The sequence below is a fragment of the Rissa tridactyla genome, chromosome 3 (assembly GCF_028500815.1).
Source record: "Rissa tridactyla isolate bRisTri1 chromosome 3, bRisTri1.patW.cur.20221130, whole genome shotgun sequence".
NCBI lineage: Eukaryota > Metazoa > Chordata > Aves > Charadriiformes > Laridae > Rissa > Rissa tridactyla.
The window spans coordinates 71,919,528-71,945,975 of NC_071468.1; the positions used below are offsets into that span (position 1 = coordinate 71,919,528).

The window sequence follows — 26,448 nt, forward strand, 5'->3', positions numbered from 1 at the left end:
GGAGTGAGGTACATCAGGACGTCTCTCTTGCCTTACACCACACAAGCGGGTGTGCGTCCCATGTCAGTTGCACGGTGGCTGTGTGCCTGCGTCCCTCCTGAGCCAGCCCGAACCGAACTGCCCAGAGGGTGGAGAGCTACCTGCTGCTGGCTGGTCATGAGGGAACAGGGCCAGGAGCACGCCGAGGTGTGTCCATGCAGGGTGCAGCAGCATGGCTTTGTTTAAACTCATGCCTTAGCTATACCGGAATAACAACAACTTCAGGTAGGACAGTTGTCACAGGCATCCCAAGGTCCCACTGGGGAGCAGAAGCGGTGACGGCCACCACACTGCGTGACTGGTTCTCCCTGCTGGGGATTGAGCTGGGGGAGCAGAATTGCCTGGTCAGCAGCATCACTGAATGTGGCAATACCAATGTCAGGGCCTGAGCTCTGCTGTATGTGACTAGATTTAAAGTACCTATTACCTTAATATTTTTTAGTAGTGCTAGCTCTTAAGCAGTCCAAGCATTATGTCTGTCCAGAGTATCAGTGTTTGAGAGGGCCAAATGGTCACTAAATATGTGCTAGATTTCACCATGATGCTGGTAGAATGCTATTTCCAGTATTTTCTGAGAGACGGCATTTGTGTTCTCTGTACCGAGGTACATCTGCACCAAAGGTGAAAGTGTACATGCAGCCTGTGATGTTCTAATGTAGCTTGTTCAGAAAACGGCAGGGAAGTTGCAGCCTCACAGAAACTGCAGACGGTTTGGGCCCCGTTGAGATGTCAGGTTCTACACCGGAATAACTGGCTCGTTTTGAAATCCATCATGATATTGGCTTTATTGCTATCGATCCCTTACTTATCTAAATTACAGCTAATTTAAGTGTCTGCACAAGCTGCAGTCGTTCTTTATGACTAAGCCTACACGGTTTGGGCTTTCTGAGTCTGCTTCATATTTTCTTAGATAAATTTCCCCCGACACTTTCAGAATCTTTTTAAGACTATGCCAAAGGGAACGGCGTGATTATTCCTGGCCGTTGGGCCCAGCACATGCTCACCAAATTCTGAAAGAGCAATGTGAAGGTTTGATGCCTAATTCAATATCTTCTGCTATTGAGAAACTACAAATGAAAATATATGGTGAGTTATAATTCGCTGTGAAAAGCTGAGATTTATTTAGATAAAGCTTTGGGGTTATTTCTTACATTGTTCCGTAACTCATATTAAAAACAAAGAGTTCTTTCTATTGGAATTTTTGCAGCACCTATAGATTGTTTTATGGCTTAAGTTAAAAGCAATAACTAAGATGTCAAACTAGATTTAAAAACTTTTTCTGCTTGCCATGAATAAGATGCGTATTTGGCTGATGCCATTTAAAGAAGAGTTTATTTCTAATGGGAAAAGGGACAGAGATATAGTCTTATTTTGAATACCAGAGCATAATATGAATGTATTTATAAGGCCATCAGAGGGATTCATAAACTCTAGAATTTGCATAAAAAGACAAGTGAATGTATTTTTAATGTAAGTTATTTTTCTCTTTCAAAAAGCAATGAATATAATGTCCTGTTTCACATAATACAGGAAGTAAGAGATCTTCTTAAACTGGTTTCAATGGATAGCATGCAACGTTTAGTTACAGAACAAACGTGTATTCAGCTTTTAGTCATATTTTGAGGATGTAACTGCCTATAGAATAATCTTATCGGTCTTTGAAAATATCCAGGACAGGAACCATCCCGCTCTTTTCAGTCAACACAGTTGATCTCTGAGACACAATTGAGTAGGTGTAGTAAGAGAACACGGTAATTTAGAGCAAAAATGGACCTTGTGGGTCCACTTGTATCTAGTCCAGCACCAGCAGTGTCACAAGGAATTGCATCAAATCCTCCCCTCTTGAATGTGTCAACCCTTATTTTCTAAGTTGAAGGGCAATTTTCCTACTACTCACATAACTTCATAGTTTGTCTCACACTTGATGTCTGATGACCAGGTGTCTTTTCCAAATTTTCCTGTTAACATTTATTTATGGCCATTGCTGCAAGCTTTCTGCAGCTTAAATATTTCTTCTCTCTCTCTCTCTGACACTGCCTTCATCCCCTCCTCAGTGTATCTCTAGAGAAATGGCATATCTAAAGGCTGTAAATAGAGCAGTAACTTGACCCTGAAGAACTTCACAGGAAGAGGGAGAATCCCTCGCCAGCTCTTCCCAAGCAGCTTCAGTGCAGCCCAGGGTGGCCCCATGGTATCAAAAAAGTAAAGCTCCTGAGATCCGCAGTTTTACCTTTAGAAAGAGGTAGTTTACTTTTAGACATTTAGATTTGTTAATTTTTCTTACTGGGGAGAAACTGCTCAGAATATTGTAACAAGAAAACTAGTGATCTCCAGAGAACCTAGCACGGGGAAGTAGAAACAATGGAAGTAGCAAGCGGAAGAATAGGGTTTGCGAAGCAGTGCCACGGCCGTTCTCTGCCAGATTTCAGCAGCACTCCTGCATGACAGCCTGCTGCTACGCTGGGTTGTGCCAGTAAGGAATGCAGTAACCTTTTGTGGGTATCAAAAAGGCAAAAAAGTCACTTTTGGCCTCAGGCTTTTGAGTATTCAGACAGAAAATATATAGGACCACTTTATAATTTTTTATAATTTTTTTTTTGTTGTTTCTAACTTTTGAGACTAGCCTTGATATACTCCATTTGTACTTTGCCAAAGGAAGCAATGTGGTTTTGATTTCGGTTTGGGTTTGGGTTTTTTTTGGTATATTTAATTGTCAGCATTAAGTAGTGAACATTTTTCAGAGCTGTCGAGATTTCAGCCTTCCAGATAAATAAAACAAATCCACGTAGACTCCTTTCTCATTGAAATGAGGGAAGGAACAAAGTGTTGTTAGCGAAACGAAAACAAGATATTGGCAGATAGGCCCTTTTCATCTCCAGAGTTTCATGAGGGTCTATTTAACTGTAGTGACAGTCTGGTGGCTGGTCTGTGCTGATTGCAGTTTCCATTAAGTTGCTTGAAGTGGCTTGCTTTGTGATCGTAGTGATCTTAAAAACTGCATAACCGATGTGGACAATGACAGAACTGCAACAACTCAGAACAGTTTGTCATACCGGGTAAAGCCAAAAAGTATATTAATGAATTGAACAGCCCATATTGAACACTTCTTGGCATTGAAGGACGTGCATAAATCGGGCAGGCAGGGTGGTGCAATAGGAGCCATCTTCAGAATGAAACAGCACAGGGGACGCAGCATTCCCATTGCATTTTTTTTTTTTTTTTTTTGGGGGGGGGGGTCTATGTGTAAAAATGAAGAAATATGCAGTTCATTTCCATATTTTGTCAGCTGTCATTTTAAAAATATTTATCCCCCAGCTGCACTGGTGTTCTGCACGTAGCGATAGTATAGCTGCATTATGTAGGAACACAAGATTTATTACACTTAACAGACGAGAATGCGCAGAGGACTCGCTGCTCCTTTTTATTCTCTTCGCTGTATTTCCCCTCTTGACAGGAGTTTTAAGGCTCTCTACAACTGCTTACAGAAAGTATCGAGAGGGAAGACAGGCTTCTGCACATTTTTAAATTCTTAATGATTTACTTATGTCTATATTTTGGGCTATCGAAAGTACTTATTAAAATGCTTGTTTGTGGACTGTCAGGAGAAGCAGCAAGCTATAATGTTGTTAGAACTCTTTAAGGAGGATTTTAACTAAAAAAGTCCTGTGAGAGAAATTGTCCCCTTTTTGCTCGTGGCTTCGGTCTTGTTGTCAGAGAAATGTCCCAACTACTTCTGCTATTTTTGACCACAAAAAAAGCTTGTCGGGAGCCATAAATATGCTAGAATATTCAAGAAATACATAATGTAACATTTTGAGAGTGACTTGCTTTGATTCATGCCGTTCCATTAATACTGTTTTTCGAATATGAATACGTCTAGCCTGTCTTCTGGTAGCAGACAGCATTAAGTATGTTTACTGCAGGAGCACTGGTGCTCTTACAGACACTAATAAATCTATACAGGGGAAAAAAAAGTATAAGTAGATTTTCAGACAAAAGTAAATTATCAGCTTTACCCTAGAACTTAATCGTCTTTTAGTGATCGAATTGATAGGTATCATAGTAGTTAAATGCTTGCCAACATTTCTATTTTAAAAACTTGGGCATCTCTGTTATAAGCATTCACGTTTCATTTCACATGTAAGATTGTCCATATAACGCGTCTTAAGTCCAAAAGCAGTCAGTGCCTTATTGCTTTCAAAACGTTTCTTATAAATCGTGTTAAACAAATGAAAGTTCTTCTGTGTTCAGATTTCAGTTTTGATTTTTAAAGTGCAGTTTAGTAAGCAGTGAGGACCTCAGGATTAAGAAGATGGCACTTTTCTTTGTCAGAAGTATTTAAATAAATTGTAAGAAGACCTTGAACTTCCTATTTCATCCTATTTTTTCCGGCAGTATACTTCCACGTCATTCATGCATCTTGTAATACATATTTAAAACCTGTATGAAGGATATTTAAGAAAACAGAATCAACTACTACATATGAAGCTTAAAAAAAAAATGTGCAATGTTTTTCTGCCATCTCCGAAACAGACGTAATAACGGAACAACGCAAATCTTAAAGTTTTCGTAATAAACTCATTGGAATTTTGTATAAAGGATAAATTTGATGGGTTATAAAGATTACTGAAGAAAAGTACCTGTTGCATTAGATAACTCAACAGAGAAAACATGAGGGAAACTCAAAGTCAAGAAAACAGGCAATTGACTTACAAACTCACAGCGTGCAAAACCACAACAATCCTGACCCGTCTGCTGCTCTGTGCTGTTTCAAAGCAGTAAAATGTAATGTCATAAATATTAAAACAAATAAGCAACTGACGTTATACATCTTCAAATTTCTGGAAATATGTGGTAGAATTCTCTTTCTCATACTCCCTGTTGCTTCAAATTGTCAAAATACTGTTTATGAAGAAGATTCCCAGGGAAAGAAAAATATATTAAAAGTTTGGACTGAGATAATTCATAGTGCTTTGTTGTAAAGAAGCCTGCAGAGTTGTAATTATCCCCAAAGCAAACATTATAAACCCCGGAAATTTAGAACTAGGATCATATTTTTGAAGTTTCGAATTTATTAAGGCATGGAAATACATAACTATGACTTGCAAGACAGTTTTATCTCCAGCTACAGTGACATCTTGAGGTGGGAAATGAAACACCTGGGTTTTGTTGTTAAAACAACAGTAGTCATTGAAATTCATTAATCATAATTAAACCGTTATTCTAAAAGGAGAGGTAAAAGTAAGTGCTAGAGGAAGTAGAACTGCAGTTTTACATTGCATTTTGAGGTTTGTAGTTTGTTGTCCCTGCTTCTTTAGTAGAATTAACTTTTTCGTGGGATGTGTTTATTTTGAATTGAGCAACTTTGAGGTGCAGAACTTTTTTCCTGAGAAGCCTACATCTGTGCTCTGTAGGGATCTCGTTAATATTTTTATTACCTGTCAGCATAACCCACCAAGGGAATACCCTCTATTAAAAATAAGCTTGTTGATTGGGTTTTTTTACTTATTTGAACAGAGATGACTTCAGTTCTGCATCCTCCGTGTTTCTCTATAAGCAACCCAGTTCAACATCCCAAACAAATCAAAGGCTAAAGGAAGGACTTCACAATCACAAAATCAAGTTGGAGATTGAGGGGGAAAGTGTTTGAAGACAGTGTTTAAGCTGCTTTTTGTCCCTAGCATTCCACAAAGGCTGGGAGGAGCTGGCACAGTCGTGTGTCCGAGGGTCCTGACTCCCTGGAACAGAGATTCGTCCTCCATTCTTCTTTGGTGCCCAGGGCAGGCACCAAAGAAGAATGGAGGACGATGGCAATTTATTAGGAGGGACCAGTTCTGCTTAATTTTGCAAGTGTGAGGGCTGGTAGTATAACGTAAAAGCTAAGGACCAGGCTGATAAGCAGAGAACGCAAAACGTATCGCCTGAAGAAAGGCAGCAGGAGGAGGAGGAGGAAATCAGGTTGGGAAAAACTGAAGATTTTCTTTTTTGTGCTGTCAGTAACAGAGATTACACACACGTGCAGTGTGCAATCCCGTAACCTAAACAATGCATAACGTCTCATTCACTGCAGTTCTTCCAGCATGACAGACAGGCAGGGGCAGAATTTTAACATGCAAACTCATGAGAAAGATGCCGGGAGTAATACAAGGTGCACCTGAGTCACAATTCAAACTCTAAAAGGCACTGTTAGCGTTTCTAATTGAGTGCTCAAGCATTTTTACAGTTGTTGTATGGAGGGAATAATTTCCCACAAGATGGAAAAAAAAGTAATTTAGCTAAAGGCTTTATTGCAGTGAGGACCGTAAGCAGAGCCTTACATAAAAGCATGAAAAAAAAAAGCCATAAAAGTCAGTCTGGCTGTAAGAGCTTGCAGGTACACTACAAACTGTACGCCATATTGGCCTTATATGTAGTAAATTAATTTCTTTAAATATCTGGCAAATGTTGTTTATTTTCCTTTAGTTTCCCTTTCTTCCTCTCATTTTTTGTCCACTACAGTCTAAAGTCAGGTTGTCTTAATTTTTCTTTTTTTCTTTTTTTTTTTCTTTTTTTTTTTTTTGTCCCCCCCCAAGGGAGCACCTGCTATTTCTCCCTTTGGGAACATACATTTGCAGCCACTTTTTCTTTGCAACCTTTTATGTTGCACATTCTGTCTGCTTTACCATGATGGAAAGAAAGACATTACTATTTGAATTGCAGAAATACATTCTGGAAAACAGTAACATGAAATTTCCATTTACTTAAAAGGAAAAGTGTACAAGTTCCAAACAATTATCCATCAATAATGTATTTACAGCTAATCAAAGACCACATTCTTCTAGCCTTTTTTATTCTTTGTGGATACTGTATATTAGTTTATATTGACAATATTAATTACAGTAAAATGAAATAATAACCTCTATAGTGATAAATACGACACCACCTGATCTGCAAGCAGTGCAAGAAGGAATTATTCGTAGGCGGGGACCAAATTGTAATAGAGCTGCCATTCAAATAAGCATGTCCCTTTTTTAAGTGTGTGGATATAAAAGTAAAAATAAAAGTAAATTGATTCTAAGGATGAAATTCAGAATTAATTCTACCAAACAGTGCTTTTCACTTGGGTGTATCTTTGCCACCATACTACCTATTCACCTTTTATAATAACTTATTTAAGTAACTTGATTTCCCTGCCAGAAGCGCACCCACAGCATTGCAGAAAGCAATAGCATTTCCCTGCGGGATAGCAACCCTGCCTTTCCATCCTGCTGCTCAAGTTCAGAGACCCTTATTATATCTTCATTTAAACTGATAGTATTCCTTCATCATCCTTGAACTTTGCCTTCAAGGTTTTTTTATACTTAAAACAATTGCCCGTGTTTTCCAGCTAGTGATTTAGTGCTGCTCTGGACCTCGAGCTTCTTTAAAAAGTGAATGTCTTTCAGAAAGTGCAGTCCAGCCTGATGGCACTTACAACCTTCGTGAAACTCGCTGAAAAATATTTTGATGTGCTGCTCAGAGAAGTACATACCATTGTATTATAACAAAAAAAAAATATTAAAAATGTGAATAGCAGTTTTGTGAATTTCCAATAGATGTAGGATAGATAGTTTGGGTATAGATTCAGAAGTGATAATTTTGAAAGAGTACTGATTTTTGTTTATTGCTTACTTTGAAAATATTTTCTTATACTAATGCATTGTACAAATGCATTATACAAACCTTCTACGTTCCAGAAGTAGTGCTTTAACAATATTTGGAAGTAAATTCTGAAATTAAACTATAGTTAGGTTGGACTTGTGAGGAAAAGGGAGGTTTTGCCACATCTGAAGCTGCAAATACTGTTATCGATACAGGAGTTCAAAATTTCAATGAATACATTCATCAATAGTTAATGTTGGGGAATGTCTTTTATATATGTTCTACTTAGTAGGTTGTACTTTTTTTTTTTTTAAGATCAAAAGCATTTACATTTGTGAGGCTTTCTAAATATGCTGATCTTTTATAACTTTTTTTAAATGCTGAGTTCCTGAAACAACTGGAACCCACCTAACGAATTCATTATAATCTGACACTTCGATGCCATTCTGGAATTATTCCAAACTTCATGAAACTTTGATACCGCAAAGTTGTTAGCAAGCCTTTGGAGAATGTTGTTTCAGGGCAAGCAGCTAGTCTCTCTGTTCTCAGTAGATGAATAGCGGTGAAAGAAGGGAAACCTATTTCTGACAAAAACAGTTTGTCTAGCTTGGACCGAAAATGGCCCATGAAGAAACTTCTGAGATTTAGTTGAAGCTTTTGACCGTCCCACTGTAAGCTCCCTGGCAGTGGTTTTGTGAGCTGTGCTGGTGCACCACCCAGTACCACACAGAGAGTTACCGGCCCTCTGGGAAGCGACGCTCCTCTGCCTTTCACACTTTATGAAAGCCGTTCGGTTGAGGTCAGTTTGCTTAAATCATGTAACTTCTACAAACTATTACTTCATAAGCATCAAAGGTCAAATGAAGTTTAGGCTTTAGCAAGTTACAGTATTTGTTTTCCCGTCTTTGAGAATAAGAGTTTGTTGAGTGCTGATGGACTTGCAAGTTTGGCACACTTGGGCTTATGGCTTCTGAAGGTTATTTGTACATATCGAAGGTTATTTGGATTTCACGTCTAGGCAGAAATGCTTAGTTACCTAGCGTGCCGTTAATAACGTTCTATACATCAGTATAGGTATTATCTAGCACTCAGGGACCCATAATTGTACAGAGCATGACAAGGCAATTTGAGAGTCTGTAATAGATCAAATAATTACCTAATAAAAATAGCTTTAAATAAGACACGTAATAAAAATAACTTTTAATATGCATCTATACTAGTTCTTAATAGGACCCATTTATAAAACCAAGATGATTTGCTTTACTAAACATGAATAATTACAAAATTATAATTATAAAATATATTTTTATTTTGTGACATTCCTAGCATCAATTAACATCAGTTTGTTAGTTTCTTAACACCAGTTTGTTAGAATAATTTTAAGCTTTCCCAAGTGGAGGTCGTCTTTTTTCAGCCTGAACTTTAATCTTGAGCCAATAGAGGGGAAGAAAACTCTGAAAGACTAATTAGTATTGCAGAATCCCTTTTAACACTACAAGGACCATCTCTGGTCTAGTTACTATAGTTCTGAAGGTGCACGATCACTGTTATTTCTGTCAGGTACAGCAATACTTCATTCTGTCTCTCATTAATTCTTTACTGAAAAAAAAATGCAATATAGGTAACTGTGGTCATCAATCTCTTTTAAAATTTGTTTATTTTTTAAATAAATTCTGACTCAACAGCTAAGTGACCAGTAGAGTTATCAACTACTGCCAGAATTGTTCATTTGAGATGGCGATACCATGCTGAAAGGTTTTAATGAAATGTAATATCTGAACTTGGTTTTAGGTAGCTTGTTTTTTAGAATGTCTAAGTATTCTGAAAGCTGTTTCCCACAAAACTGTTGTGTTTATGTAACAATAAGGCATCCTATTACAAGATATATACTGTTTAATAAAAATGCGAGCAGCACTCTGAAAGATTCTGGAAGTTTTCCAATTATTTCTGTCTTCTCATAAATTTTGCCTGTTTATGCATTAATACATTTTGTAGCAGGTTCTTTGAACTCCGTTCTGTCAATTCTTCAATTATAAATTCAAATATTTTATACCCTGGGCACAAAAGACATGTTTTAAAGAACATTATTTTTTTTAAAAGTATCTAGGTACTCCACTACTTGTTTCCCAACCTGTCAGAAAAGCTTTTTTATATGCACTTTGAATACACAACCGCTAATTAGCTCGACACCAACTCAGCCACTGTAATTCTTTCATTTACCACAGTGGGGTCTGTGGTTTGGATGCTTAAGGAAATTGTTTTTCACCTTTCCCCTTTGATATTTAAGTCCTCTTTTTATAGGTTAAATTATGCAGGATTTGTTTGAAGTACAGGAATCTTCATTCTTTACTGCTGCTTTAAAATTTAGGTACGCTTTTCAGTATATACTAGTGCTAAAAACGTATAATCAAGGAGGAAAGAAAGGGATGGAGGAGTTTTCTGAGCCAATAATGGGTCTGGAGGTGGGCAGAAAACATCCTCACTAAGTGCTTTGCACTGATGTTAGTGAAAAAAAGTGTAGTTCTCAATGTGACGTTCATGGCACAAAAAAGCTACTTAGTAAGTAAAACTTGTACAATTATTCTGCTGATGATTCTAGTTTAGAGAAGATTTTTCACGCTGGGTCTTATGATTGCAACAGAATAAACCAGACTACTGCTGGATAACTGAATGTATGATAGCGTTGTTCGTCTCCTCTCCATTACCCTTTAAAGAGTAATAGCTTGCTTTCTGTGTGGGCTTCTAATTAATGTGCTCTTCTGCATCTCCTCTATTGTTTTAATCCTGTTCCTCTCGTAAGGGCAGGTTGTTTTCCTGGATTTCATGTTCAGTGACCATATATTGCTAACAGGACCAACTAATTCTAATTCTCTCTAGGAGATTTGTATGGTTTTATTCTGCTTAGGGATTTTTCCAGACCCTGCTCTTGATTGACAGCTACAGAGGAATTCAGTCTGGGAGGGAAAACGCATTGGACTTTGGGAATGCCATATAGGCTTAGAGGCCTGGCATCATTCAGTGCACTCACTGGGTCAGGCATTTTGAGTATGAGTTATGTCTGCATATAATTGACATGAAATTATACCAATAACTACATCCTTTAAGTCAGAATTACAATGGGAAGTATGGAAGATGAACGACGGCTAATTACCATTAAAAGTGAAATTACCTAAAATTGCTCAAAGTCGGAAAGAAATAAAGAATTTTAAAATGGAATTGTATTTTTTAGGTCTTTCCAATATTTTTATAAAATGTGCTGTGTAGATTGCTCAAAGTTGTAGCAAAAAAAATCATAGTTACTGACGCATGCTAATCTTTGTTGGTTTGGCTGCACTTTGAGGTTATGCTAGCTCATATTATCCATTTTAATTTATAAGCAAAGGCAATATGGAGAGAAACCAACCAACATACAAGACAACTTTGTCCTTCATACTTTACTAAATGGTACCAAAGGGTTTGAAATCATGTGGTTTTTGCAGGCCATAGAGACCCACCTCATTCGCAAATCAAGCGGGGGGCTGACATACATCGCTGAGTGGAAGGGCGGGCTGCTCGAACACAAGATGGGGCATCTCACTTGTTTTGCTGGAGGCATGTTTGGTCTTGGAGCAGACGGAGCACCGAACGACAAGACGGGCCATCACATCGAGCTTGGTGCTGAAATCGCTAGGACGTGCCACGAATCCTACGATCGTACGAGTAAGTACTGTATCGCGGAGTTTAGTTTCACAGTTTGACTTCGTGAAGGTATTTTTGCGTAATGCCGAATAAAGGTTGTATGATGGTGGGAACTCTTCAACCTTTCTGAGCAAATGCTGCTTTGCTCCCAGAGTAACTTTAAGAATGGCTGCTCTGTTCTATAAATAATTTCTGTGCACCTGAATCGTATCTACTCACTCTAGTAATTAACATGACAGCTTTTTTTTCACTTTGCCAATGTCTGAATAGGCGAATACAAGTAAGAGAGGGAACCTGTTCATTTATGCATCAATATAGCTATTAATCATGTTTTATGCACAAAAAAATGATTTTATTCTCAGTTTTGTTGGTAAAACCCTGGCAAGAATAGAATTGCACAAAGAAAGTGGATTTCTGTGCAGGAAATTTCTTCGGATTCTTTCATCTTCTTATAAAAATAATCCTGGCAGCATTTCAGGTCCCAGAGTGTATTTTCCAGTTTGATATAGAAAAGTAAATATCCTCGTCTTTTAAGAAAAATTTCACACGGTGCTAGTTATACGAAGTCTTTCAGAATGCAAATGTTGGCATCACTGTTCAAACTGGAACAATTTGTAGTATTTTTTTAGTATTACAAAATACTAAAAACAGGAGGTTTCAGAAATTATATGGTTTGGGGTAACCTGGCTTGTCACGTGTCACATGAAATGTCAGTTACATAATTTGAAACGTTTTTTAATGCTTTTATTTTAGCACGTGTTTTTATATTGGCTAGGCATGAAACTGGGACCAGAAGCCTTCAGATTTGATGGTGGTGTTGAGGCCATCGCAACAAGACAAAATGAAAAATACTACATCCTACGACCGGAAGTCATAGAGACCTACATGTACATGTGGCGGCTCACTCACGACCCAAAGTACAGGCAGTGGGGATGGGAAGCTGTAGAGGTAACGTTCTATTGGACTTTTTTCTTATTAGATCCTAATATCTTGTTAAGTGAGCTACTGAACGGTATCTGGTTTAGCAGCTGGAGAGTAAATATTTATTTTAAATTACTACTATCAACTCAAATTTCCAGAGATTCGTTTACTAAAAAGATGAAGTAAGATCACTTTGACAAAACCAAAAACCGCTGGTATTGTGTATTAGAAAAATACGTTGTGATTTCTCCTTCTTAAATACTTCGCAGGTCAGGGTCATATCTGGATGTACTGCTCAAGATGTTGAGTGTTGCTGCTTGTGAATGGAAAGTGCAAACTTATGTCAAATTTCAGCCTTAGACATGGAAATAAGTTTTATAAAGTGTATATTCAACCGTAATTGTATGAAGGTTATTTTAATTAAGGTGATGAAGGCCAAGATGATGTACTAGATAGTACTGAACATTTAAAAAATGGATCACTTTCAAAAAGTGGCTATGGTGGACTGAACTCCATTAATTATAACAATCTCTTCTAGATTTAAATTCCTGCATCCAACTGGCCTTTGAGCTTCAACCAATTATGCCGAACCTATTTGTTTGTCTAGCAGAAGCCTTCCAAGATGGCAGTTAGCCTATACTGCAAAAATTTGCTTGCCAAATCCATCATTTCCCTTTTTCAGTGGTTAATCACTCTTGCTGTTAGAGATTAAAGCCTTTGGATTTGTTTCATCCTCGAGGCATAGATTCTTACTACACTTTTGGAGTTCACTTATTTTCTCCTCACATTGATGTTGCCTTTGTTAAATTACTTGCCTTTCACTCTTCCTTTGGAATTTCTAAGCAGACTGAGATCTTATAGGAGATACGGGAAGCTGAAGAACGTTATTTTTGACGCTTTGTATACTTAAGGAAAAGCACACAAAAAAGAAAACAAAACTCCCTGCAGTGTTTTGTTGACAGTGACCTCTCATTCCTTTGCAGAGTTGTTTCTTTCCAGGATTTAAAAAACATCTTGCTTGGCAGTTTGCCCAATACCTCTTGTTTCTAGGAGTGACGTCCACCAGTTACCTGGCTCCCTCAATAGCACCCAAGATCTGTAACTGTATTCAGTATTCACTGTCTGAGATACGAAACACATCTCAAATGTTGTTGAATATTGTACAAAAAGACCATTTAAAGTTTGGCAGTTAGATATTCTTGAAGAATGAAATTTATGGTAGAATCTACTTTCCATAAAAGAATAGCTGCTAGCATTAACTATACTTTCACTCTCTAGCTCTTCCTTGTTTGAGTATTTACAGCAATTCCATACCTGCAGTCAACACTATATTTGGCTAGGTAGACTGTAGTTATTCAGGACATTTTATTTGCCTCCCTCAGGTGTTGGCTCTATCGGCCCTGAAACAATATGCTTCTGAGTTAATGATTCCAAAGCAATTTTTAAAAAAAAAAAAAAAATCCTCTAATTTAGAGTGCTGTTCCCTTCCTTACTTCTTTGCTAACACCACACATTTTACTGCTGGAATCTTCCCAGGCAGATTATAATTGGAATATTTTCAATGGCTGTTTATGGAAGTCATCCCACCAGGCATCAGCAATGCCAAGTGTTCCTTCTCCAGGAGATGTTTTTCCTGACTCATTGTTGCTGCCCACATTGATAACATTCTTATAAACAATTGAAATGTTTTCCTTATTATTATTATTCTTTACCCTGTTGGTTCAGTTTGTTTGTTTTATTTCATTCGTACACTCGTTTACCTTCTTAGCACTCCCCATGTGTTCCTTGTTCAATGTTCTTGTAACCAGTCTGGTCTGGCCCTAACGTGGTGGATTACGGCCCATGTGTGGGAGATGCAGCTGGTCCCAATCTGTACAGACCCATCTTCCACTGTCCTGATGTGCATCTGAGTGTTTCACAAAAACAAATCTTACCACTTTGCAGAAGTTATACAGGCAGTTGTAGGTTTCAAAATTTTTTTTCTCTCCTTCCTTGATGTTTATAGCCCACACAGCTCCACATGATACTGTATTTTTTTTTGTTTCAGCATGTGTCATGATGGTTTACCACAACTATTTCATAAATTCTGCTCGTGCTCCAGAGAGCACACCACTCCACCCTTTTGTTCTTGGGGAAGTCCCTGACCATGGAATATGGTTGGTTTAATTACCAACACCTGTTGCACAAAGAGGAAGCTGCGATCGAAACAAAAAAAGGGCAACAATCATCCTGCTTGTTGTTGCCCAAAAAAGTTGTTCTTCAGGTGTTTCATGTCCATTTTGTACTCATGACACTGGCGATAAGACCTCATTATGTTTGTTTCCCAGTGCCCTTGCAGCTAGGAGACTGCTCTATAGGTCATGACTTCTAAACTCTCCAAAAAGTCTATTATTTCTTTCTCTTATAGACTCAAAAACATGCTCTAGCCTCTCCATTTTTTCTTTGGAAATTTGCTTTGCTGCTTTAATTTGAGGCCAAGATCACTCTGTATGTACTTCAGCGGTTGGAGAAAATGCAGTTATGACCAACAGCAATATTCACTGAGTCAGAAAGGTTTTATCAGGTTAGCTCATGAAAGTCTCCCTTTCTGCATTATAAATGCAGCACATATTTTGAATTCATTGCGCTTCCTTTGTTTTTTCCCTTTATGATACTTTGAGACTGTCAGCCAGTTTTCACTCAGCATAACTGATCTTAGCCACCCTAATTTTCTAAGAAATACTAATTTAAAATGTGTTGGATTGTTTCTTCCTACCCACCACTACCCCACCATCAATGTGAACACCACTGAACTCTGGAACTGCAGGTACGGGCACAAAAGGCCATTACTGCCAGTTAAAGAAGGGTGACAACCAAGAGCCTTTTTATCATACTAATGCTGCACACAAATGTCCCGTTCCTTTAGTTAAGTGGAAAGTAGCTTTGAGGGGTACGATGGTTCATGTTTGCATCAAGTAGGTACCACCAGATGGCTAACATGGTGCAAGTCAACCTCTTAGTCTACATCATAACGGTGTGTTCAGGTACCTATAACGGTATCTCCCCACAACAAACTCATAAAGAAGGTTCTAACTACATGTTAGAGCACATAAACCCCAAATGCAATTTGCTTTTATTTTACCTCACCCTCTTCAGAATGCAGTTGTTTCCTTGAATAATAGCCTTATCCTTCAAGTTCTCCTTCTGCTGTGCCTTGGAAAACATAATCTTGTGTTTGACATTGAAAATCCAGACACAGATTCAGCATTTTGAATTCACTGCAGGTTGAAGTAGACGAGAGGGAAGGAGTATCAGCCAGGGGAAATTACTTGTTTAAACTTAAGTATATTTGTCACTTAGTAAAAGTGTCCAGGAAAATTAAAGAACCTAAAGACACAGAAGAAAAGACAAATAGGCCTGTTACATTTTAAAGGATCGCTCCTGGAGAAAAATCCCTTTTAAATATACAATAGGCAGCTTACTCCCCAGTGAAAACTATGGAGAGCCTGACATGCAAGCTAAATATATGCAGATAGCTACGGGGACTCCAGCAAAAACAAGGACATTTAGGATATCTACTCACAGCAAAACACAGAAGAGCCTTTAGAGCAGGTGGAGGTGATGGATACCTCAGTAATTATTAGTGACTGTTAGTCCCATCCCTCATCAGAAAACGCTTATTGTGCCTGTTTGCTTGTTCTAGACATATCTTCTGCCTTTTCATAGCTTTTCACTATATGTGGTTTGAAAAGCAACATCTTTCCTTAAATAAAATCTACATATCCTGTAGTCACTTCAGTGATATTTGGGATAACTTCGGAAATGGAGGAACTAGTTGTCTGCCATCTCTTCATTGGGGGTTTGATGGAAAACTCCAGGTATTTCTGCCTGAAAGTTGTTGCTCCAATACCTGTGTCTCCACAGCAGGCACCATGTTTCAGAGTAGTGTGGTCCTGAGTAAATGTAGTAATCCATCATGCTTACTGTCATTTTCATTGTGAGAAGTTATTTAGGGCTAAAGAGCATTTTCTGGATTTGTTTTTGGATAATGAATTGGTTTAAATATAATCATCTTAGATTCTTTTCACTCCTTTATTATACTGCATGATACCAGAGAGTTATTATAAAACAGAATAAGAAAAATGAAGATGCTAAGAATACTTTCGACCTTGTTAAATAGGTCAATTATAAAGAAAAAAGATGAATGAATATTTTTAAACAAAGCAGTGAGAAGAGAACTAATATTCGAATAACGTATTGGATAGCAGTCTATTTAAAGAAGTTGTGGCTCATACATAGGCATATAGGTACCACCTTTCTAATATAAACACATCTAAAATAAGGAAAACCAGCAAATTGTATTAAATAGTATAACTATATACCGTCTACACTTCCAGTACCAGGTATATGTTTTTAGCCCTTCTGTAAACACCCTTCATCTGATCTTTTTTCTCTTTCAAAATTAGCTGATCATATAGAACATTCCTGTGGGCGGAAAAGAAATTATATTTTTAGGTGGTCCATGTGCTCCTTTTTATTGTAAAATAGGAGTCAATCACCTGTTTTACACCTTTTAACTAAATATACAGTTTGGAAATTAGTTAGTGAAAAACACATTCTTATTTTTACATCTAAAATATGTTGCATTAAGGGCAGCCACTTACTAGCTTTCTGTCTACTCCTGTGGAACAGACAAAGCTTTTTCAGGAAGGTGTCAAAGAAAAATAGTACCTCCTGCAGAAAAGAAATTCAGTCACAGCCCAGTATCAGAGGTTTCCCACTGAAAAATGAAATAATTGCAGAGAAACCAAACAACTTACATAGAAAATAGAGTTACAAGAGGTAAGGAAAAGACTGGTATTCAATTCTATCACAATAATTTTTAAGAACTAAAACGTGACCAAGAAAGGTATATGTGACATGATCTTTGAAGGCTGACAGACAAGCCTGTGAGAGAGAGGCTATTGTTATTCCTATTAAAAAGAGGAAAAAGAAAATAAGTGAAAATCCATATATCTTTACATCCGTATATCCGTATATCTTTCCTTCTGAAAACTGGTTTGTGTTCACTTCTTTTATTAATTTACCATTTTGCTTTTCTTCCTAAATGTAAAATTAGATGTGTGCCTGTCTCTTTTCAGGAAGAGTTTTCTATCTCGAGCTTTATCTAGTTTTCATCTCCTTATCAAAAAATTTGTGGCAATTTTTTTGGGGGGATAGTTTTATTGTTAAACAAAGAAAAATTGACAGATGATTCATTTTGTTAATCCCACTGGCTTTTTTTGTCCCCTCTTCAGGCACTGGAAAAACATTGCCGAGTAGATGGTGGCTATTCTGGCATTAGAGATGTTTATAACAATCATGAAAGCCATGATGATGTGCAGCAAAGTTTCTTCCTTTCAGAGACACTCAAGTAAGTTAAGAAAGTTGACTTTCATTAATGCGAAGTAGTTCTATGTATCAACTTTACAGATAAGTGAATGTCAAGGGTACTAATGATAAATACTTAACAAAATCTGACTGAAATAGTAGAGCTTTTCTTAGGTGATGGGAAGCCAAATTGCCTTTTATTCCCTTCTACATCAATAAACTGAATTCTATGACTTCTGGAAATTATCTTTACTTCTGATAAAGGTACTTGATGGTCTTTGCTGAGGAATTAAGTCTCCTAGCTTTGATAGGATCTAATTATACATGCCAACACTAGAGAAACAAATTGAGTAGACAGAGGACTTATCAGGCTTGTATTGCATACTTTTCATTTTAAAACTACAGACAAAGGAAAAAGAAGTCAACTTGCGTGGCCTGTTAAGAGGAAAACCAAAAGATTTCATTTATCTATCACCATATCCTAAGCTTTTAACAAAATTAACATCTCTTGGTCTCCTCACTTCTTTTTTTTTGCTGTGCAAGAGAAAGTTGCAAAGACCAGAAAGAAGAAATCATGCCATTTCAACAGAAAATGTAGTACTCCAGTAAATTAAATATCATAAATATATTTATGTACATCCTGGCAATTTTTTTTTTTTTTGAGATAGTGCACTGCCTCGACTATACCTTTTACATTGGCCTATCAGAATTAGACCAAGAAAAGCCTTCAGGGAAGGATGGTGATTGAGGAAAAAATAAAATTTCATTTGCTAAGCAGACTTTCATTTCTAAGCAGACTTCAATAATCATGCTACAGTATCAGGACAATAAATAAAATCTTGGATTTGTTTACTGTTCACTGCTGGTTTTAATGGACGCTATCTTAGTAAATGGCTGCCCAAGCTCCTGCTGTAGTGCTAGTTTTCTTCTTTAAAAATCCTAAGCCACGGGTTGTTCTCAGAATTAAGGCAGTATTGGACTACAATGTTTTCAGTCCTACATCTTGATATATGTGGGCATTCCGGAGGAAAAAAAACCTACTGTGGTTGTATGTTATCTAAACAATATGTAATAAAATTACTGAGGATTAAATGGAAGTGAAGCGAATTGATATTTAACCTTGACAGTGTAAACTTCTTTGTCCTCTGCCAGGACAGAGATGTTCTTTTGTTGGTCTCCAGTTGCTATTGCCCTTGAGTCAATCTGAGTTGAGTAGCCCCAAATCTTTGCGCTAACCATTGTGATGCTGGGACTTACTGGTTTTTTGTATTTGGTCAGCTGTTTCCATTGATGCATTCATCTAGGGAAATCAAGTATTTATGTTTTCCTGAAAACTATTGTGGTTTCTCCTCCCTGATGTGGTCACGTTTCCTGCTTTTTTTTCTTGCCAGGTACTTGTATTTGCTGTTTTCTGAAGATGACCTTCTTCCATTCGAACACTGGGTCTTCAACACAGAGGCTCATCCTCTCCCTGTTCTTCACAAAGATGATGGGAATAAAGAAGAAAACCAGAAATAGATGAAGATTAAGTTATACTTGTTTCATTCCTTCTGTTTCTTTCCAGAACTTGGGCACATGATTTGGTTTTAAATTCCTGAGTTAAATTTTTAAATCAAGTGTTTTGCAGTCTGTTTTCTTTAACAGTAAATATTTATGAATGGAGCCCAACTGATTATGATAAAACTTCCTTCCTCATATCCAGCTGAACCACTTCTTTGAAAAGAAATAGGACATGTCCCCAGATTTTGTTAGGCTGCAGTGTCATCTTGGCCAAAAAGAGCAACGGGTCTGCATGTTACTTGTTTCCTGTTATACTTTTAATTTGACTGCAAAATTCTTTTCTCCTCTGTGAGGAGATGTCTGCTTTAAGCTGTAATATTTTGCCATGTTGCAAAAAGCCATATTGAATTAAGTATAAAGAGCTTTTTTTCTTCTTTTTGTTCTATGTTAATTTGTTTTGTGTGTCATCCAAGACAAATCTTGTGACTGTGACAGCCTCTTCTTATGCGGGTCTATCATTACTTGGTAAAGTATCTGATGTCTTTCATTGTCAATGAAGTCTACATAGGAATATTTTCATCTCATGCAAACACAACTCTGAAACTGCAGTATACGTTGAAGTTAGTCTAAACTTAGTTTTTATGAATTTAGCACATTAGTTAGCAGACCTTAGTTTTTCAGGTTTTGATTAGACTATTGTAATAGAATAGAATAAACTGTTTCCTCCCTTTTCTAAGTGGTGTTATTCTCATTTCTTTAGTCAGGCTAATACAGAGTAAAAGAAGATAGTCATTTCATATTAAGAAAGGCAGTCTTACCTTCTTTATGTATTTAGTCCAGTAGCTTTCATTTGGTTGGATGGTAAGAAGACAAAAAAAATACTCGATGACATTTTCCTGGAAGCTGAGAATTATATCAGAGCCAATTTGTTTGGTTTCCTGGGACTTTCTCAAACATTCAGATAGGTTCAGACTTGACACCAGACTTGATAGTTTCTTGTCACAAAGCAATTTGATGTATCTACATGAATAAAATTAGATGTTCAGATGCCTTGAAGAAAACTTGTCTCCTTAAAAAGAGGATAATCATTCAGAAAGGAAATTATCCAGTGTAGAACTAAAACTCTGAAAGCACCAAGTCTGTCTTCTCTAAGTCACAGAAATGCAGCGTGCTTAAAATTATTCCCTAGATTAGAGGCCTGGTTTACTAAGAAAGGTAACAGCTTTGCCAAAAATGTTTTACTTTGTAGCATCACCAAAGGGAAAAAAATTAGGCACAATTAATTCCTGTTTCTACTTAAGTGTAGTTTGGAGTGGTTTACATGATTACTAAGTCTACCTATGTTTTCATTTAATGACAGGATGATTTTCGTATATTTTGAGTAGGGTGTAACACCTGGCTTCCCGTTCAGAGAAAGCACATTATTCACTGATTTGACTGCAGCAAAACAAATATGGTTCCGAACAGTAATCTTCTTTAAAGGTATTTAGTAGGATAGCTCACATGTCCAGCAGAGCTAATCACAGCTGAGGAAGCACATTTGTTTAGGCATCACAGATTACATTTTTTTATCTACTGATAGAGGTCTGCAATGTAGTTTTTCTTAGGTAGGAGCCAAGAGCAAAGATAACGGATTGCATTTTTATACATAGCAGCTGGAGGGTGACCCATAAACCCGACCCTCTGGAGTCTGTAACAGGCGGCACTGCCTCTCTGCTTCCCCTGCAGACAGAAGATGGCATGTGCCACATGAGCTGCCAAAGACATTTTTGTAGGGGGCAAGACAAGAGGATCTTCAGGGATGCTGATCCTTCCATCGCAGGCCTGGCAGAGCCGAGCATTCATACACGGAAGTTAATAGGGGTACCCTACTGCGCCTGGGCAACCCAGAGCTGGGAGAACAGGTACAAATGTAAGTGCATCTGCCTCAGATAAAGCCTGCTTACATGGAAACAGCACATTGAGTCAAAACTTTTTGCTTTACTGCGTTGTGGTTTGGTTTTTTTTTAATTAACAACATTATTTTCTTTTTTAAAGTATGGATTCCCTCATGTCATGGTAACAGTTTTCTGCAACTGAACGAGCAAGGATGAAGTCTTGGCTCTCCTCTAGTGAAAAGCAGAGCTGCTGCTTACTTCGGTACTCCAGCATGTATATTGTTGGAGGATTATAATATTTCATTGTACTTCTTCAGAAACAGTAATTATAAGGGAGCTTCCCCCCCCCCCGGCCAAGTACCACAGAGAATTTATAGCTGTGGAATAAAAACAAAAAGTTTCTTCCCTCTTTAATCAAAAAGTAATAATAATTACTTTTGTCTTAGTTGTTTTTATTCGGTCATCTGCTGCTGCCTACCACGTGGTTGTGCATGTGCTGCTATAGGCCTCACATCAGTTAGTTAATTAACTACAATAGCTCAAACAAAAGCAGTCCTTGAGAAATGCATTTTGTAAGCCTTTTTTTACATGGATTTCTTAACCACAGTATGCTTCCCCCAAGTGTGTCTGCTGACCTTGCCTTTGTTTAACAAGCTGAAGAGCAATAGTGGAGAACAAATAGCTCTTCTCCGTGTTTCAAAACACAGGCTACAAACACACAACTCTTGTACGCGTTGGGTCCTACGTACTTAAATATAAGCCTCATGACTGTTTCCTTGTAATACAAGCATTTAGTATGAATATTTTTTTTTTTTTTTAGTTTGGGAGTTACAATTATTTGAAAGAGCACAAATTTGATGTGTCTGGTATTGGTATTCAGGTTGTATGTACAAACTGCACTATACTGTACTTTTTGTAAACTAATGTAAGTAGACGAGAAGATTGTACAACATGTAGATCTGACAACTGTAAGAAAAAACCTTTTCATAAACTGAGAATATATTGATGTTTCTTCCTTTTTTTTTTTTTTTTAAAAAAGTAACCCCAAAACACCAAAGTTAGAACAATCATTTTGGAACAGTCAGTACTTAACCACTGGTTGTTAGATTGCTGAGATAACATGGATAATGTGTGTTTTATTTCCCATTCACTTAGCTAGCTGCATGGAAGCGGCTAGTGATGGTCACTTTGTGTTCCCAGTCATTCACAAGAGCAGAAGAAAATGCTTTATTGGGGGGACGGGGGGGCGGGACATTACCTTTGCATAAACACACTGCCTATACGTTTTCCATTTCTTTGTAGCATAATAATGCATCTAAATCTGCATATTTTGAGTCCTAAGAGGTAAATCACTTTTAATGGCACCCACATTGTTTCATAGGGAAAAAAAAAAGTGTTCTAATTGTTTGTGAGATAAGTATTGCATATGTGTTGATTGTACACAGATTTTTGCAATGCCCAATGGTTCACTGTTTCTATGGTGACTTCATCATACACATTATCCATTTCTATCATGCATTTAAATTGTTTTTGATTTGTACATAGTCCATTTAGTCTTTTCATCTTTATATAAACTGAAATTATGGAATACATAATAGATCAAGATGCTTAATTTTTAAGAACTTATATTTGTAAAAATTTCTCTATTGTGAATAAAGTCTTTTAATATATCTGTTCAACTTGTTATAATTTTTCCCAAATGTGTTGCAGAAGTAACTCTGCTGCTTAGTCTGGTTTGGCTGCTATACTCATGAAGTTTTGTGAGCAGGTTGGTTTGATACAGATTAGTACTCTGTGTACTTGTTAAGATACTATTGTTAATTAATTTTAGTCAGTGTACAGAATTGCTACCACAGAAATAAATGTCTAGAAGTTTTTGTCAATAAAATTCAGCATACCAAATATATTTTGGTAGAAAGTGAGCTGACTAACGAAAAGCATGAAGCTGGGAAGGCGGAGGTGGCAGGCAGTAAGCACAGTGAAGGTCAGTCACTCCAGTTCATGTTCTGCTCAATACAATCAGGATTCAGCTAAATGGCATTTAGGAGCAAACACCGGAGCAGAGATGACAAGGCTGTCACAGTGCCCAGTGTTACATGATCATATAATGAAATGCTATTGTTAGCCCCTGCTCCAGAGGAAGAAGGAACAGTTGTCATAGGAACTGTGACTAGATTTTTGTGTCGAAAGGATGCATCGGTAAAATCTCCAATCTAAATATTGCAATATCAGCTACACCTCATAGATAACCTTATTTTCTGTTAGTAGAAAGCCTCATACAAAGATGATAGTGAAATAAACTGCTGTCATTTTACACAACAGTCTCAGTAGTATCAATTTCTGTCAAAGGACTTGCTCCTTAGACCTGCTTAAGTCATTTTGGAGGGCAGCTCTTAGATCGGGTGTCTTACTTTTCCAGCACGGTTGCGGGCGTGCAGCTCTACAGGGCAATCCTTGGGGTAGTCAGCAGGCAGCCCTCTCCTGTAGCTTGGCTCCAGAACCACACAAACTGCTACTCAACAAGTTAAACATGAACTAATGCAAATCTTAGCGCAGATCGTTACTCACGAGAGATGTAAATACAAGCCTGGGTTAGAATTTCTAGCAATTCAGTCTCTTAATTGGGTGCTTGGTGTGGTTTGTTTTCTGCAGGGGAAAAGGGAACTAGGACTGAGTTGACAATGAGGCAAGACAAACAAGATTTGCCCCGCCGCCTGCACAGCCCTATGGCCTTGCTCTGTCACAAGAGTAACTCAGCACTCATATGACAGCATTTGCTATGGAAACAGCCCTTCATCCGATCCCCCTTAATCTTGGGATTAGTCTGTCCTGGTTGATCTCAAATGCAGGAGGAAAGATTATGCGTCAAAACGCAGTCTGCCAAACCCAGGAAATGGTCACCGAGACCCAGAGTTCCTGTCTGAATACTGCGCGAAGAGATAAATCACAGGGGTTTGGTCTCCTGATTTTATGCATTTGTACAGGCACAAAGTGGAAGACGGAGCAAGTCACGCAGCTGCAGAATCCAGTTAAAGCCCAGCAGGCTGTCAGCATTCAACAGTATAGAATAGAATCATCTAGGCTGGAAGGGACCTTTCAGATCATCGAGCCCAACCGTCAACCTAACACTGACAAAACCACCACTAAATCATGTCCCTAAGCACCACGTCTACACACATTTAAATACCTCCAGGGATGGTGACTCAATCACTTCCCTGGGCAGCCTGTTCCAATGCTTGACAATCCTTTCAGTGAAGACATTTTTCCTAATATTGAATCTAAACCTCCCCTGGCACAACTTGAGGCCACTTCCTCTTGTCCTGTCGCTTGTTACTTGGGAGATCAACTCCCACCTCTCTACAACCTCCTTTCGGGTAGTTGTAGAGAGTGATAAGGTCTCCCCTCATTTCTCAGGTATCTGCTCCTCTATCTGCACCTGCTCTCACTCACCCTGTAATTAAAATCACCATAATCAACCCTCTCTTTGGAAGCCCCTCTCTAAAACTTTCACATGCTCTCCAAACTTTCTGTGCACGCTTTGTGGCTGATTTGTGGAAGGTTGTTTGCCTTTCAACTTTCCTGCACTGATATGTTACGGGATATTAAAGAACCCCTCTTATTAATATTTTATCCCTTCACTTCAATTGTGCGTTGTTGTCACAGTCAGTGTGACTTCATTATACTGTCACATTCTGGCCATGGATTCACCTGCTAAGGAGCATCACCACATGACAAGGGGATTTGCTGGTACTCTAGAAGCTCAGAGAGATGTTAAGGTTGGCACTGCACATGACAGAAGAGCCCAGATTTATTTGTTTCAGCTATGGGGGCTAGTTAAAGAATTCTGATGCTGCAAACAGCGATCCTATGGTAATGGTAGATTCTGTGATTTTAAAAAGTTCATTAGCACGTATCCAAAGAGCACACAGGCAATGGTATCCTGAGGCATCATGTAATAATACCCTATCCGAGCCACTCCCAGACCCATGTAAGTCAGCCTATGGCCATCAAAGGCCCACCCCCACACTCCCAGAGGAGCATAGAGGCATACAGGCATGTGGGACTCCAGGGAAAGGGATACCCTGTCCAGGCCCCCTCCCAGGGCTGTCCCAGGAGACCTGGTGCCCAGGTGTCCGCCCACCAGGATAAGTCAACAGGAGCAAATCTCCGGAGCAGCTTTTGGAGGGTGGGTATTGCCAAGGAGTATGCAGGGGAAGAGGATTTTGTCATGGTGCAAGGCTTATGGGATGTTTAGAGGAGGCATCAAAGGTGGGAAAAGCAAGGGATATGGGCAATTTCCCATATATACATATATATGTTCTGTATAGGTCTGTCTGTGTGTGCATGTGCCTACTGGGAATACATGATAAGCCCTGCCACAGGCTGGACCGAGGGCACGGATCTGTGGCAGCCTCACCACTGCCAAGCTGCTGGATTTAGCTGCCCAACACGACACAGCCCAGCAGCTACAGGTCAGGACAAGGCTTTGGGAGAGCTTGCATGGTAGGCAACTGTGTCGCTGGTTGACCTCAGCTGGTTTGAACTTTGTTTATTAAAATACATAGTCAAAGCTTTTCAGCTCTCTTGCACTGCTGTAAGATCTCACAGTTGTGATCCTGCTGCTCTTAGCCAACAGTTCAGATGTTATAATCCATCTTTCATCTCTAGTTGGAGACTACTACTACCCTCTACCTGCTACATACTTGCTATTTAATACCCAGCACATTCCCTCCCAAACAACTTTCTATTTTGATGCCTGTCCCTTGAAGGACCTCAGTTGTGTGAAACATTTCTGTGTTTCAGTCCTACTTTTCTCAATCCAGCACTTTACACTTGCTGCTGGGCACACGTCTGCTTCCCTCAGCTCTGAGTACCTCACGTCCCCCCTGCCCCTCTCAAAGGCGGAGACCGTTCTCATGGAGGTGCATTCTCAGAGCTCTTTTGCTGCTGCTTGCTCCTGGCATGTTAAATCCCTTAACTTCAAAAAAACCCACTCAAAATAAAAGGAAGCTCACAACCTTGCTGCTTTCACATTTGCTATGGCCAATTGTATGTTCAAACCCATGTGAAAAATTGTTGCTACGTTCTGCGAAAAGCTATATCCGTAAGCTTTGTTCTGTTCCCTCAATTTGCAATTTAAAAATATTACAATGCTCTATTTCAAAAGTACTGTGCAAATAATTGTATAGCAGGGGGGACAAAGTAAGGGATGAGCAAAACTATACCAAATGCTGTATTTACAAGAGTTTTTATGATAATTTGATTATCTTTCAGCTACAGCTAAATGTTCAGCCACAGTTGCTTTCTATTCCATTTGCTTCTGGGTTTGATGTAATTCCCAGCTCCTCTTGTATGCATTTTGAATGCTTTTCCTCAGACATTTGCATTTAGCTTTCCAGTGGTAACAACCAGCCATAAGTGCTCTATGTTTTTAAAAAAAAAAAAAACCCAAACCCAAAAAAAC

At 38.3% G+C, this 26,448-nt stretch overlaps 1 protein-coding gene across 1 annotated transcript in view; it reads left to right on the forward strand.

Moving 5' to 3' along the window:
- MAN1A1 (mannosidase alpha class 1A member 1) overlaps nt 1-22,654 on the forward strand; it is a 154,339-nt gene extending 131,685 nt beyond the window's left edge. The window contains exons 9-12 of the mRNA XM_054194409.1: nt 11,139-11,358; nt 12,113-12,285; nt 17,535-17,650; nt 18,999-22,654. Coding sequence (XP_054050384.1) covers nt 11,139-11,358; nt 12,113-12,285; nt 17,535-17,650; nt 18,999-19,125 — 636 coding nt within the window. The 3' untranslated portion in view covers nt 19,126-22,654. The remainder of the gene's footprint in view (nt 1-11,138; nt 11,359-12,112; nt 12,286-17,534; nt 17,651-18,998) is intronic.
- The last annotated feature ends 3,794 nt before the right edge of the window (nt 22,655-26,448 follow it).